We start from the raw sequence: 16,797 nt of genomic DNA, 5'->3' as shown, positions 1-16,797 counted from the left end.
TAAATAAATTAAAATAGAAATAGATTAGCTTTTTCTTGAAATTCACGAACAATGAAAATTTAATAGATAAAAATATCTTTCTTTGCTATCATTAAAACACATTTAATTCCATTTTGACAAAAACGGAACTAGAGATAACAATTCCGTAAAAAATATTCAGTCATTCTCGTTTAAACTGTTAAACTTGGAAAGTTGCCATGATTGTTTTTTTATTTTTATTTACCTGAAGTTATTCATCTTAGCAACTACTGACACTTAGAAGTCACCTGAGTAAGTTTAAAATTAAATGCCTGACAAAATATAAATTACTAAGTAAAAGCAAACAAAGTCTTTTTTGTCAAAGAAATGGAGTCCCAAGAGTGGACTTTATTTTTGCAAAACTCTATCAACGTATTTTTTTAATGCTTCGTCTGTTGACGTTTTGTTTAGATTTTGGGATGGTGCCTTATTTCTTATTTAATGTAGTTAGCATTTAAATAGGATAATTATTGAATCTTGTCTTGCAATGTACAAAGTAAAGGGGATTATTAATGCATTAAAGAGAAACTAAGTTTAAGAGACCCCAGTTTCTCTTTTTACTTTTTAAGAACTTTTTTCTATATCCCTCAGTTAAACTAAAAAGTAGAAAACTCTCTTTAAGATAGAATCGATCGCCTGCTGAACCAAAAACCTGTTTTAAACCTTCTGATTTCCTTCTCACGCAAATGCAAATTATTATGAAAATTAAGATTTCCTCACATTAAAATAATTAAGTAATCTTAAAATACTTTTTAAAAAAAAGACTTTCATTAAGGATAGTCAGAGATAAAAAAATTGGAAGGGAGTTGCCATGGATAGGAGGCGCTGGCGTTTGTTAGCTGTTGAGGCAGCCAAAGCCTGCAGTGGACAGTTGAGCTGACAAAGAAGAAGAAGAAGAAGAGATAAAAAAAGTTATACGAACAAAGTTAAAAATAAAGTAAAATTAAATGAATATGACATAAATTTTTTGTTGAGTTATTCTTTGGTTTGCTGTAAACAATATAATAATAAAGAATATCCGTAATCTACTTTATTTACTTTTAAATATTTACTTTGGTTTTATATTTGAAAATTTTTTTTGCGCATTGCAAGTTTACTATAGTGGATTGTACAGCTATTTTAAAAATAAAACAAGATTTCCATATGCTAAATATCTTTCAAAACTTCGTGGTAAGCGTCTTCTTCAAGTTTGAAATATCGTTTTTAATATCCGCTTCTTTATCACTCATTCTTCATTATGGAATACTTCGAAACTTTTCATTAAATAGCACAAATTTTTTCAATATTCCAAATAAATTAATTAGTGTTTGTATAAAAAAAGGATCATTGCATAAATCAAAGAAACGTTTCAGTCCCTTTCTACAAATTTTAATTTTTTTTTTAACTTTTCGTTTACACATTATGCAGATGCAAACTTTTATAAACTAAATTAAATGAGAGATGCTGCACTTTATCATAGCATTCCTCGCGTTTACTTCCATAAATTATATGCAACGCAATTACTTCAGAACAATCATGAATACAGAACAATGCAGTTACTACTAAACAAACACGATTCTACAGAGCTTGCGCAGAACTTTCATACGTGAACTACGTGACGTGAAAAATCTCTCTATTCGGCTTTCTGAGTTTCTGAAATTTTTTGTCTTAGACGGTATTCCATCTTATATAGTGTTCATATTCTACAAAGTTAACAGTAAAAAGCTAGATAGGGAGTTTTATTACAAACATTTAATATTAATATATTCTATAGAGTGAAAATAAACATTAAATGTTTAATATACCTAAAGAAACAGCCTCCGATGAGAAAAACATCCACAATATCAAACATTCTGATACCCACTATGAAACACATCAAAATGAAATTTCAGTTTTAAAATGTACCTTATAACTTAAATCTTTCTTAAAACACGCTGTCATTTAACAACTTATAACAATTTATTCTGTGAAGTATTAAATTACATGTACGCATCCTGAAATCTAAATAAATAGCCGGCCATTTCCTATTTTAAATGGCCTATTATTATTTATTCAACCAAATACTAAACTTTAAGTTTCGGAAATTAATTTCAAAGGCAATATCTTGAAGAGAGAATGCATTAAAGAGATACGGGGCTCCTAAATTAAATTCCTTGGTGGAATAAATATGCATCGTCGAAACCAGGATTCCTGTTAATGTTAGATTACAGATGATTCTTACAATTTCATTTCCACCTAATACATATCAGTATTCATTCTTTGTACTTGAATGACTTTTGCATGCTGACTTATATATCTATTTACTTACATGAAAGGACGACAATGAAACTTTATATTAAACTTGTATATTGTTCATATGGAACTTCTCTTAAAGTTAGACTGAATTTCTTAAAATATTTATGAAATCAATTTCTTAGAGTTACAGATATCTTGATTTTAATATATGGATATACAAGTTTATTCCTAAATATAGACTATCTTATAAACATTTCAGGCATTTATTTTTATTCGGATACTTATCGTTTATGATACTTTAATTTTTAGATATAAGTATAAAGGGTTTACTTTCATACACAAGGTGTTTTGTAAAAGCCACCCTTATTGCATATTTTTAGAATCTTTATCAAAAATAAAACAAAATGTTTCATTTCAGATATAAAAAATGTGCATTGAAACTTTATATTAAACTTGTATATTGTTCATATGGAACTTCTCTTAAGGTTAGACTGAATTTCTTAAAATATTTATAAAATCAATTTCTTAGTGTTACCGATATCTTGATTTTAATATATGGATATACAAGGTTATTTTTAAATATATCTTATAAACATTCCAGGTATTTATTTTATTCGTATACTAATCGTTTACGAGATTTAACTTTTAGATATAAGTTTAAAGGGTTTTCTTTCATGTACAAGGTGTTTTGTGAAAGCCGCCTTTATTACATATTTTTAGAATCTTTATCAAAAATAAAACTAAGAGTTTCATTTTAAATACAAAAAACAGGCTTTTGAAATCTCACACATTATAACAAAGGAAGTGGATGTAATACATATCATAGTAAGTTTAATTGACAGTTAAAGGTGTTTGAACTTCTCTGTTTCTTCAAACAATTAAACTTGTCTTTCTATTTATTACATCCACCGCCCTGTACTGCGATTTGTTGGATTTTGGTATCACTCCAGTTTCTTTTCTCAGCTAAAAAGTAATTTATGATCCCAGTGTGAATATTTTCTATTTTCATAAATAAATTATTTCATTTATATAAACAGGGTTACATGTTTTTTTTAAAAAAATTAAATTATACTCTTATTGCATTTAAAATATTTTGTAATTCATATATTTATTATTTCGCCTATTATTCAGAATTTTCGATACACATATTATAAATTCAATATATGTTGATAAAGTAATCTTTTAGGTTTTATTTGCTTACATTTGACATATAAAAAGTGTCTTATATTATTTGAAAGGCCCATTGCGAAATTATAAGAAGACTGCAATTTCTCTGTTCCCAAGAACGCTTCCTTCTTTCCTTATTTTTAAGATAGAGAGGAAGCACATTAGAGTTTCCGAAATTTGAAGCATGTAGCTAATAAAAGCATTAAATAATGAAAATTGAGCACAATTCGAGTTCATTAGTCACGTGCCTGATTATTTGGCTACAAGGAAATGTGGCCCTATAAAAGCTAAGTTCGCTTGATTGAAGGTTATCAAGCTTTTCGTTGAAAAGAATCATTTTTATAAAATTAAGGGACATTTCCTTGTATTTCATACACTGATGTTTTTAAAGATTAAGGGCAATTCCAGGATATAACAGCGTCTAATGTATATATATATATATATATATATATATATATATATATATATATATATATATATATATATATATATATATATATATATATATATATATATATATATATATATATATATATATATATATATATATATAATGTATATATAATGTATATATATATATATATATATATATATATATATATATATATATATATATATAATGTATATATATATATATATATATATATATATATATATATATATATATATATATATATATATATATATATAATGTATATATATATATATGTATATATATATATATATATATATATATATATATATATATATATATATATATATATATATATATATATATATATATATATTGGGTTCAGGTTTTAACCCACTTAGTTTGGAGCTAGTTTCACCTTGTTAAAGGTGAAGAGTTTAATATTCTTCGCTTCTTAATCGAGTAGGATTGCGAATTTGCAGCTTTAACTAAATTTTCGTTCTTGCTTTATCCATTATATGCATATTATTTCATAAGATGGAAGAAAAAATATTATATAATTAATAAAAAATTATTCGAATAAATTAAATTTTAATTTTCATATTTATAAAAAACTTACAGTAAATCTATACAATGCAATATTCTAACTGATATGAGTAATTAGATTTGATTTACGCAATTAAACTATCTATGAGCCGATTTATCGCCATTTTGTACTTCATTTAGTTATCTATCCAATGATTCGATCAGCGAAGCAAAAGGAAAGGAAGTGAAGAGGAGAAGAAGAAAAGAGGGAATGTAAGAGGCTTGCTGGCAATGTCAGCTGTGCCGATTTGTCATGTACTTTTTCTTCAAGTCATTATCTTTATTCTGAACAAAAGAACAGGCGAAAAAGTTTTCTCCAACTTTCATCAAAGTACTTCATACCTTCAATGGTCCCACCACTTCCATTTTTTTTTTTGTGGCTATTTTTATTCTGTATAGTTTTTACCCCTTTGGCGAAATTCTGGATCTCATTATCAAAATCGAAACCAAGCAATAATCTTGGTTTCTATATAACCGGAAAATAATACGAAATCTAGTTCGAAGTTAAATAATTTGACTCGAAAGAATTACATTTATTTAAAGAATTTAGGGAAATTGTTTACTTTCGTATTAAATTAAATCGAGAAATTTAAGATAGATTTCAAATTTTTTTACTTAGATTCTGGTTTTCTTTCTCATTTTTCAGTATGAATTCGAAACCAAACAGTAATCTCGTTTTCTGTAAAACCAGAAAATAATACGAAAGATAGTTTGATGTTACATAATTTGGATCGAAAGAATTAAATTCATTAAAAGAATTTAGGGAAATTATGTACTTTTGTATCAAATCAAATTGAGAAATTTTAAACAGATTTCAGATCTTCTTCTTGGATTCTGGTTTCATTTCCAATTTTCAGTATAAAATCAAAAACAGACAGTAATCTTGTTTTCTGTATAACCGGAAAATAACACGAAAGCTAGTTCGATGTTAAATAATTTGGATTGAAGGAATTAAATTTATTTAAAGAATTCAGGGAAATTATTTACTTTTGTATTAAATTAAATCGAGAAATTTAAGACAGATTTCAAATTTTTTTACTTAGATTCTGGTTTCCTTTCTCATTTTTCTGTATGAATTCGAAACCAAACAGTAATCTAGGTTTCTGCATAACCGGAAAATAATACGAAAGCTAGTTGGAAGATAAATAATTTGGCTCGAAAGAATTAGATTTATTTAAAGAATTTGCTGAAATTATTTATTTTTGTATTAAATTAAATTGAGAATTTTAAGCAAATTTCAGATTTTCTTCTTGGATTCGGGTTTCATTTCCAATTTTCAATAAAAATCGAAACCAAACAATAATCTCGTTTTCTGTAAAACCGGAAAATAATACGAAAGATAGTTCGATGTTACATAATTTGGATCGAAAGAATTAAATTCATTAAAAGAATTTAGGGAAATTATGTACATTTGTATCAAATCAAATTGAGAAATTTTAAACAGATTTCAGATCTTCTTCTTGGATTCTGGTCTCCTTTCCAATTTTCAGTATAAAATCAAAAACAGACAGTAATCTTGTTTTCTGTATAACCGGAAAATAATGCGAAATCTAGTTCGATGTTAAATAATTTGGCTTGAAAGAATTAAATTTATTTAAAGAATTTAGGGAAATTATTTACTTTTGTATTAAATTAAATCGAGAAATTTAAGACAGATTTCAAATTTTTGACTTGAATTCAATTTTAAGTCTAATTTACAGTGTAAAATCGAAACCAAATAGTATACTTGTTTTCAGTATAACCGGAAAATAATACGAAAGCTAGTTGGTAGTAAAATAATTTGGCTTGAAAGAATTGAATTTATTTAAAGAATGTATTGAAATTACTTACTTTTGTATAAAATTATATTGAGAAATTTTAAACAGATTTCAGATTTTCTACTTAGATTCAGGTTTCATTTCCAAATTTCAATATAAAATCTAAACCAAACAATAATCTTGATTTCTGTATAACCGGAAAATAATACGAAAGCTCTCTCTCTGTATATATATATATATATATATATATATATATATATATATATATATATATATATATATATATATATATATATATATATATATATATATATAAAACTTTATTAAATTCTTCAGGATATACGAATAAATTTATACATTTTTTAAATTTAAACTGCAATTTCATATAGTTTTGTTCCGGTTTTAATTAGTTTTATCCTTTAGCGATGTGAAATTAAAAGTTAGAATAAGAATACTTAAACATACTTAATTTAGTATGCATTTTAATTAAAATTAAGGAAGGATTTTAATTTTTTCTCTCCAGCTGAATGTGAATTTAATTTACATCATTAAAGACCAGAAACTTCTCAAATGTTTCTTTAAAGAAAATTTAGTTAAAATTAATTAAAATTCTGCATATATGAATTCAATTTTGCTTTCAAAGAACTGCCAAGTAATTTTATACTTCGTTTGCTTATACTTTCCTCATGCATAAGATCTAACTGCAAATATTTATGAAAATTGTTTACATTTTATTTGCAATCTAAGTTTTGTATTTTTGTTTAATTTACAACTATGCATTTTATTTTGAAGAAAAATGTCTCTTACAAATATTTAAAGTGTTATTGAGGTTTATTTTAGGTTGTTTTAAGATGTTATTTGATTTTTTTAGGTTGTTTTGAGATATTATTTGATTGAGACTTATTTCAAATTGTTTTCATAAACAACTTTAAAAAGTCAGTTCCCGAGGTTTATAATCAAGATAATGAAGTTGTTTTATTTCTGCTATTACTACTGTTTTTTCACTACTATTATTTACTTGAGGTTGTTTTGAAGTTAATAAAAATCCACCTCAGAACAACTAGCTAAGCGAGGTCTTTTTGAGGTTTACATGTTATTTTTTGTTAATCTTCAAGTAAATAAGCACATTTGAGAGGTGAATAATTTCACCCGATCTCAACTAAAATTATTGATGAGCTATATATGAGGTTATGATTTCATGAGATGTAGATGAAGTTTATTGATATGATTATTTTTAGTGCAAAACATAACCTCATTTTCTGCCCCAATTGCATTTTTTACATCTGTTAACCTCAAAAAAAATCTCAAAAAACACCTTATTATTTTGTAAAGGATGAAATGTATTGCTTCAACTTTAAAAGGGACTTTAAAAAATTAGAAAAAGTGTACTTTTTTAAAAATGTAAAAAAAAAGTGAAGCTGAAATTTTAAAAAGAAATTTATGATTTAAAAAAGTTTACATTTTTTGAATTCTCATTAAAAAAAGTTTTAATATAAAAAAAAGTTTTTAATGTAAATAAATAAATTAAAATTATTTTAAAGCTGATGCTACTTTAAAATCATGACCGCAAACATTTTGTCAGAAATATACATACTTTCATCAACATATTATTTTCATCAGCATATAAAATAATTTTTACTCGAAATATCTAAACTTCGACTTTCGCTGCTGAAAATAGAAAAATCTTAATTTCTATTTCACTTTTTTTCAGTCAGGCTTCGCTTCAGATACTGATTAAAATGAGGTAAGATAATAGAAAGCCAGGAAGAAAGTTAGATCACTTCCATAAAGAATTTCTTAATTTTCCTTTCATTTACTTTCGGTATCATTATCATAACAGTAGACTCAAAATCTCATTAAAAGTTTTAATTATTTGTTTATCTGGTAATTTTTATCTTGTGCACAATCTATTAAAAATGAAAGTGCGCAATGGTTTAGCAATGGTTTAGATATGTAAACTTTTAACTAATTATTAATGTTTTTGATGTTTGGTGAGATTAATATAAGATAATTTTATGCTTCATTTGGATAGTAATTCTATCCTTTTTGTTATTTTAGATAACAATAACATAAAAAAATTCATTGTGGAAAACATATATATATTTTATTATAAAAACGAATTAAAGAAAATCAGAATGGGATTTTTAAAAAAATGCACCACGTTACGCTTTGCTTAGGAATCTAGCTAATTATTTTTTATTAAATTTAGAAATTAGTTACAAAATGCATCAACAGATGGCACTACTAACTTATACTACCTATAATACAATAGTTTTAAGCCATCCAACATTCGCCAACAATTGTTTTAGCAAAATGTCCTAAATTGAAGATAAAATCAGCAAACGTCCATGCAAATATTTACTCGACATAGCTGTCTTTGATTAAAGTTGTATTTATCTTTTTCACTTGTTGTGCATAAAACTAGTTTCCTAAGAAAAATGGACATTTTTATCTTCTTCTGTTCTTTTTTACGTCGTTTTTAAATCTTTGGTCACTTTTGGTACACCATGGAAGAATAAGGTTAAAATTAAATTTTCTCCAAATCCCTCACAAAAATTCAGTATGGTATTAATTCAGTAGTTATATATACACCGAAGAGGCATTACATTATGACCACCCTCCATCAATGCAATGCGCTCGCCCAGGTTTTCATGGTTTCTCGCCCAGGAACAATGTTTTCATGGGCCATATTAGGACCCATAATCCTCATAGAACAATCCCTGACGTCTGTAAGCTACTTGAACATAGAGTCAGACCAGGTTCACCCATTCATGGCAACAGTTTTTCCTGCCGGGGATGGTGTTTACCAACAGGATAATGCACCATGTCATAAGGGTCGAATCGTAGAGGAACATTCCCGTGACTTTCAAGTCATGTCTTGGCCCCCAAATTCACCTGACCTTTATCCAATAGAGCATTTGTGGTCCTACTCGGAAAACCAAATTCGTTCTACCACGGTACCCCCTCGCAATGTGAGAGAAATGCAGGACCAGTTGGTGAGCGCTTGGTACCAAATACCTCAGACTACCTATCAGCACCTTGTGGAATCAATGCCACGGCGATTGCTAGCAGTTTTGAGGGCTAAAGGTGGTCCTACATGTTATTAGCAGGGTGGTCATAATGTAATGGCTCTTCGGTGTAGTAAATATTTAGTAAGGAACAATTAGCAGAACGTGAATTAAAAAGGTTTGAAAAATCATTTTTATTTTTTATTACTAAACACGTATTTTCTCAAGTAGAAAAAAAATCTACTATATACACTCTTTTAAGTATCGACGTCACTTAACAAACTCGTATTCTAAGATTATTATCTTTAAATCTTTCCTAATATTAAGAAAGAAAGAAATGCCAAACTTTTCTCCTACTTTCTAACTTTTCCTCCTTATTTTTCGTTAGACTTTTGAGTCAAAAAATCAGCGAAGCAATTTAAAATAAATGTACATTCAGGAAGCAAACGATAAAAAGTGGCAACACCTCAACTTAACTGTTACACTGCCACGTACAAAAATTCCAGAAGAAAAATAGATAGCTTTCTTAGTTTTTAATGCGGCCCTTACGTCGAACTTTTCCTGAGGACGAACATCAGAAACCAACTAAAGGTACTTTTTTTTCTTCTTCTTTGTAATAGGCTATTAAAAGACCTTCACTATCAGTGTACGGGAAATCGAGAAAGAAGAAAACTTCCGTGGAGTAAGGTTTCAACGAACTCGCCATTTTATTTTGTTTTTGTGATATGAGAGAAATAGGTTGGACCTACTAAAACAGGCGACTGATTTCTAGATAAAGATTAATACGAAGTGCTCTGCCAGAAAATAATTCTAAGACTAGATTATTATCTTAAGTTATGTTTCACGAAGTGTAGGAAATACTCGGTTCTTTGTTAAAACAATGCAATCTTCAGAAATGCAGTCTTTCAAATGCGTTAACATAAAATCAGTTAAAGAATCGTGTCATGCATCTATATTTAACCAGGAATTTATTATTTGAATCAAAAATATGATATTATTTTTGTAATGCATTATTTGTTTTCGCACAATGTTTCACTGGAAAACAACTACTTTTTTCAGAAACAAACAATATTTTGTTCTATGAAAAAGTCTCGAACTCATTACAATGCTTAAAAGTACAAAAATTAAAGCACACCTTACACTATAAAAAAATCTGCTAAATTTATTCCAAAAAAAAAAAACTATCAGCTGGTGTGCTATAAAGCGGTTTATTTCACAGAGAAAAACTCTTTAGTGAAAAACAGCTTTAAACCGTCAAATATATGGAAAAAGTCTATAAAAAAAACAGGAATAGCAAAAAACATAATTTTTTTTTAGTTTTTTTAGTTGTTTTTTAATAAAATTTAGTTATTTTTGTAGTGTGTAAAATGGTAGAATTTTCGAATAAAAAATGGCAGAAAACTGCAGTATATCTTACCAGAAGTAGTGACATATATTTTCAGTTCACGGCCCTAACATACCTTCAGTACTCACTCGAGTACTCGAGTGCAGCATTTGTATGATCCCTTTTACCGTAAACTCAATTTTTACCGTAAAATTTTATACCGTAATTTTTGCAGTAATGTTTATTTTATTGCAGTGATTTTACAGTAAATATTACTGTAAAAATAACGGTAGATCATATTTTTCTGTTCCGGAAAATTTTACGATACAAAGTACCGGCATTCAGAGAGTACTGTAATTTCATCTAAATGTTCTTACATTGCATTAATCACACCCAATTTAATCCCTTTTTTAAAAAGAATTTTAGCATTTGAGATATTTCGAAAAGCAATTAAAACGTTAATTTATCATAACCATCATATTAACTTATAATTATATTTTTTCCTCCCAGGCAAGCATTATTTGTACGAAGCATGAAAAGGAAAAAGTGAAAATGCAGTCAACTATAGAAAAACTTCAAGAAGCTTTCTGTGATAAAGAATCTAAGTTTCAGGTGAGATATTTAATAATCCTCTCCACGAATCACTATAAACTTTTAACCCCCCTTTCTTTAGTGAATTAATTACCATTTTCCTTAACTCAATTCTTAAGGGACCGTAAAGTGAATTAAAATTCAATTTTCTGTATGTTATTAATTAATTATGTTTGTCCCAGGAGGAATACCCCGAAGAGAGTTAGCGCGACTAAATTCGAAAGTATAGTTATGTAAGCGTCAAACATTGTTGGTGTCTTACAAGGTTATGTCATGTGCATATAAAAGGATTATTTGAAAGTTTAACAATGTAAAAACAACGTTTTTAACGCTAAAGGTGTTTACATGTACGGACACAAAAAAACTTTGTAGTAAAAAAGTGGTTATTTTTTTAATAAATATTTTCTTCTGCTATCTACTACTTGATTTTTGAAAAGAATACGAAGCATTTGCTTGATATGAAAACAGTCTTGTTTCAGATCAGAAGAATTCTAGTAATTCGCATGAGGTAAGTGTCACGCTAGGTCAACATGTTTTAACTAAATGTTGACTTCACAAATATAAATTCTTTAAATGTAGTGTCCCGTCAAAGTAGTACTGTAATAGAACTTAAGAAGGATCAGCGATTGCTGGTATGGATTCTGATGATTTTGAAAACTAGCTCACAACTGCAATTTTGCTATATTTATTATACAATTTTGCTATAATTCTTTATTTAACTCATGCATTTTGTTTCAGTAATCTTGCTAAAAAAGAAGTGAAAAAAGTATAAACGTTAAGGGTCTCAAATTAATATTATTCATAAACAGAAACTCTATTGAAATATGACAAGTCACAAGAGGCGAAAATCTTGGTCATTAAATATCAAATCAAGTTCGAATTGTTCAATGAAACATAGAAGTCTTCTTACTGTACCCTTCGACGATCGAACAATTTTTGATATTTTCGGTACCGCTTCCTCAATTGTAATTCGTTCAATGCCAATATCGTTTTTGTTTCCTTTATGTAAACTTTCATGAAAAGGATTCTAAAAATATGTATATTTGGTTAATGGTCATAAAACACAGTGCATTTATTAATTTTCCCGTTTTATATTTAATTAAGTATGTCATTAATCTCATTCTTAAATAACTTAGCAAACGAATCATTTCACTTAATAACTCGGTGTAATGGAATAAAATGTTTATTTTTCAGGACACGAAATCTCAATTAGTCAGGGAAAGACGAATGTCCGAAATTATGGAGAGGCAGCTGAAAAACGCTCGAAATCTATCCGAGCAATTAGGCCGAATTATTCATGATCGAGAGCAAGAAATACGAACTCTAAAAAATTTACTCAATAAAAGGCAAGACACTAAAAACCTATCAGAAGCCGCCGTTCAGGCGGCCATGATTAAAGCAGCAAGAACAGACAGGAGAAGATCAACATCTAAAGATGATTTTCAGTCATCAATGCGAAGGGTAAGATAAAAATTGCTTCTTAACCCCTAACCTGTTTTAATGCTATTTGATTTTCTATCTCTCCTTGCAAGCGTGCAGGTTAGACGTATGGAACAAAATGATGCGTCAAAAATAAGAGGAAATGGAAGAACTAATCGGAACGTGTTATTACTTCGAAAACAGGGTGCACAAAATACAATATCGCGTAATATTACGTCAAAAACACGTAACAGGTTATTAAAGCGATTTCACTGCAATTTACAAACTTTTATTTCCTCATGACGTCCGATTTGAAACAAAAATTTAAACTTAAAATTTTTTGAATTTGGAATGAATAAGAATATCAAGTTGCCTAAGGCCGTTGGCGGCATTTTATCCATTTATTCTGATCTCGATCGATGAGGTGGTGAGAAGGCAAATGGAATATTCTTAATTACTGATGAACATTATATAATGACTATATAGTTCTACACATAGTCGCGGTAAACCCATAGAGTTGCTATGGTGTAGCTTAACTACACCATTTCCATAAAACAAAGATCTCTAAAAAGTAAACCATGGTGTAATGACTAATGCAAAATTTAAAAAAGTTCATCCTTTCTGAAGCAAACATAAATACCACGAATCACAGACAACTAAAAACTAATTCATCACGTCATACTTAAATTAGGTAGGTGATTATTCCAGTAGAACACCGAAGTCAAGCATCACTGGCTGTGGTCAGGAAGCGGGTGGGTGACCGCTTTGATCAGCTTACGTAGTAAGCCGAGGATGCCCGGTATAGGTCCTCGTTAAAATGTTCTATCGGTAAGTGCTCAACTTCGCGTGCAGTTCGTCAGGCTACCAAATCGGGGGAGCCATCCCCTCTGCGGAGGATCAAAATTGTGATTGCTTATCTTTGGATCTTCCTCGGAGATGTTGCCCAGACCGTCACCAAGAGCCATTGTACAGCTGTAGTGCGACGTAAATAAAACACCTATCCACCAATCTCGCTGTGTGGTATCGACTAACGAACACTCGGTAAGCAGAGGTAGCGGGTTCGAATCTCAACATAGATCTTCGTGCTGCATTTCTCTGCTTTATGTTACCTGTCTTTATACTTGATAAAGGCTTATTTACCATGCTTATGTAATTGAGAATACAAGAATGAATGTATGTGTACCAATATATTAATAGATTAATAGCTAAAACAAAATATCCCATCTTATCTCGTGCTCTTGGAGGAGGTACTACTTGGTGCTGTCTCTCCTATTGTGCTATCTGTCCTCTTCTACTTGACGAAGGTTTATAAGCCTATTTTGGGCACACAAGCCTGAAAATTTATGTAATTGCAATAACCAATAACCAATAACAAAATATCCATGCTTGTAGCAAAGCAGGTCTATTGCTGGAGAAAGGTAAGTTTTTATTATTCTTCCTCAAAATATTGGTTTTGTTTCTGAATCATGCTAAAATTTAACCAATACGGATCATAATCAAAACTGTAACTCGTTGATTTAGTTCTGGAATAAATACGAATATCGGGAACCAGATTAGTAGTCAAACATTCACAAATTACACGCTATTTTTAGAGGAAAAAAAACGTGCATTTTAAGGATGAGACTCGTATTCCTTTGAATTTTGGTTATGAAAACTACGCTCAGTCTCATAGAAAATGTCACTCACTAATCACTATAGTTTTTTGCATATAAATACCTTCTCGCATTTAATTATATATTATTTATTATCTGTCCACTTTTGCTTGAATGAGCCTTCTACATTCGAGGTGGCCTGCATATGCAGACTTGGGTCTGCATTTTCGAATCTATTTGTTGATAGGATAGATCAGTAAGATTTAAGATATGTTACTATAAATTCAAGAAATACTACACTTGCAAAGGCAAAAATTTTACAGCGAAATCAGTTACCATCTAGAGATTGTTGTTGAATTGTTAAACATATTTAAAAACCACAAGACATATATGAGAGGATGGTCTAATCACAAATAATCAGCTCTTTTGATTTTTTAAGTGATTGCCTTTATGTTTAAAGATGCTAGTTCAAGATATGAAAACATTTTCAATCCATCTGCTTCACTCTTGACAATTCATAGCTCAATTAGGAAACATATTAGCATTTATTCTATATATTTATTGTATATTAGGAAATATACGGCTAGAAAGTTTTTGAAACAAATTTTGACTATAATTAATATGCTAGCTTGAATAGGAACACAGTTTTTCTTATTTTATTCTACTTCTTAAGTTTCAACGTTCTTTGAAGCCCTAACTACTACCCATTTAGTAGTTACATTAAGTATACAATAGTAAAGCTTTATATACTATTCAATTGCATGGAGTATTGATTCACTTGTATGAAATGTTATTCTGCATTGTTTAAAGTTAGACACATTATTTTGACAATATTAACGCAATACGATTATTCATACTCAGGAACAATAAAAGAACTCGAAACTCATATTTTATTTACTGTTTGGTTACATTGGTCACAGTATTAAAATAATATTAGCGTAATATTAATTATTTTTCATTCCTATTCATGTATTGAAAAAAATAATTGTCTATAACACAATTTTGAAGTATCTATTGGTTCATATTATATCCAAGTATTATTATAGCTTTTTACTTGATTAAAAACTTCATTCGCTTCAAAAATACATAAATCGGAAATAACAGTCGACATGTTTCAAGCGTTCAGAAACATGCGTCAATTTTCAAGACTTGCCAAACATGAATGTAAATAAGCGAAAGTGATTTGAAATATAAAACGTTAACTTATAAACAAAAACTGGTTAATAAAGGCGAGGAACTAAACTAGAAAAAAATACAGTAGAAGGGAGAGAGAAAAAAAACAAGACAACCACAGTAGCTGAGAGGGGCAAATTAGTTATTTTACCTCTCCATAGCGCGTGTAAATGCATTTCTACCTGATTTGCTCCTCTCGGCCACAGTGGTTTGCCTTGTTCCGTTTTTCATCTTTTTTTTGTGTCCCGCAGTGGACTGATCGTTTAGACATGGTTCCCAGTAGATCACCGAAGTCAAACATCACTGACTGCCAGTGTACAATCCAAGTGAATCATTCTGTGAAGGGTCCGAGAGTGTGCTGTATTAGTCCTCGTTAAACTGTTCTACCGTAAAGTGCTCGACACCACAAGCAGGTCGTCGGGCTACCGAAGCGGGGTGCCATACCAATACCTCTTAGAAAGGAGAAGGCCTTAGCACGGGTTACCATAAACAAGAAATTTGATCCTTTAGTAGTCCGAACGCAATGACATCTTTCGTATTTTCCATTACTGCGCAATTCAGTAGCCCGAATGTAGTGACATCTATCTTCTTTTTCATCGACTGCGCAGTTTATGTTCGTCACTTCGGACTACTAAATTGATCCGTGCTGAGGCCTTCGTTCTTTTAGGAGGTGTTGGCCATACCCTCTGCTGAGGATAGAAGTTGTGATGGTATGTCTTCGGATCATCTTCAGGGCTGCTTCCCAGACAGTCGCCAATAGCCCATTGTGTAGCTCTAGTGTGACGTAAATGAACAACTACTACAATCTTTTCTTTCTCTTGCTACTAGTTTTGTTTATCACCTTTATTTTTTCAATTTTTCGTTGACAACGTTTCATTTTTTAATTCAAATCACTTTCATTTCTTCTCCTTCACGACTGGCAAGTCTTGAAAATGGGCATCTGTTTTTGAACGCTTGAAACAGGTCGACTGTTATTTCCTACTTATATATTCTTGAAGTGAATGAAGTTCTTAATCAAGTTATATATTACAAATTCAGTTTCTTGAGATTATTTATTTTACTATTGAAGCATGTAATATTAGACACATTATTTAGTCAGTATTTACGAAACACGACCGTTTATATTCATAAATGACAAAATATAATTGTCTCAATTTCAGATCTTGTGCTATCTATCATATTCGCTTAAATGAAAACATTATTGAGTCGTTTTTTTATGTGTTGGACACAATAGTGAAACATAATATAAATATTTATATCCATAAATTCCAATTCCAGATAATTAATAAAACATACGCGTTTTACGGAAACAACAAATGAAATTAACGAGTTGAATGCTTAATTCCAACACCATTTATTGACATAAAATTACACCCGTATTCCGGCCATGAAGGCCTTTTGCCCTGCTTGATAAAGAAACTTTAATCGATTCTATTCTATCTCTTAAAAGAACAGGAAGTGCGACTGCGTTCGTGATAGATGACTTGTCAATTCCATAACAATCTGCACACTCCGCCATTTGTAGGTCTTGTCAATG

At 29.5% G+C, this 16,797-nt stretch overlaps 1 protein-coding gene across 4 annotated transcripts in view; it reads left to right on the top strand.

The window, feature by feature from the left end:
- The window catches only part of LOC107451053 (uncharacterized), a 265,442-nt gene that overhangs the window by 179,139 nt on the left and 69,506 nt on the right, over positions 1–16,797 (top strand). For 3 of the 4 annotated variants that reach the window (XM_087157487.1, XM_087157488.1, XM_087157486.1), the window contains 2 exons: positions 10,996–11,097; positions 12,271–12,537. In XM_087157487.1, coding sequence (XP_087013613.1) covers positions 10,996–11,097; positions 12,271–12,537 — 369 coding nt within the window. Of the gene's footprint in view, positions 1–10,995; positions 11,098–12,270; positions 12,538–13,799; positions 13,914–16,797 lie in introns of those variants that run through there. The other variant, XM_087157489.1, reaches the window with a different exon arrangement.

Source organism: Parasteatoda tepidariorum, chromosome 2, assembly GCF_982258835.1.
Source record: "Parasteatoda tepidariorum strain Cologne lab strain chromosome 2, Ptep-v5.0, whole genome shotgun sequence".
In the NCBI taxonomy this organism is placed as follows: domain Eukaryota; kingdom Metazoa; phylum Arthropoda; class Arachnida; order Araneae; family Theridiidae; genus Parasteatoda; species Parasteatoda tepidariorum.
The sequence above is the reverse complement of the archived record's forward strand: the minus strand, read 5'-3'. Positions and strand labels throughout refer to the sequence as shown.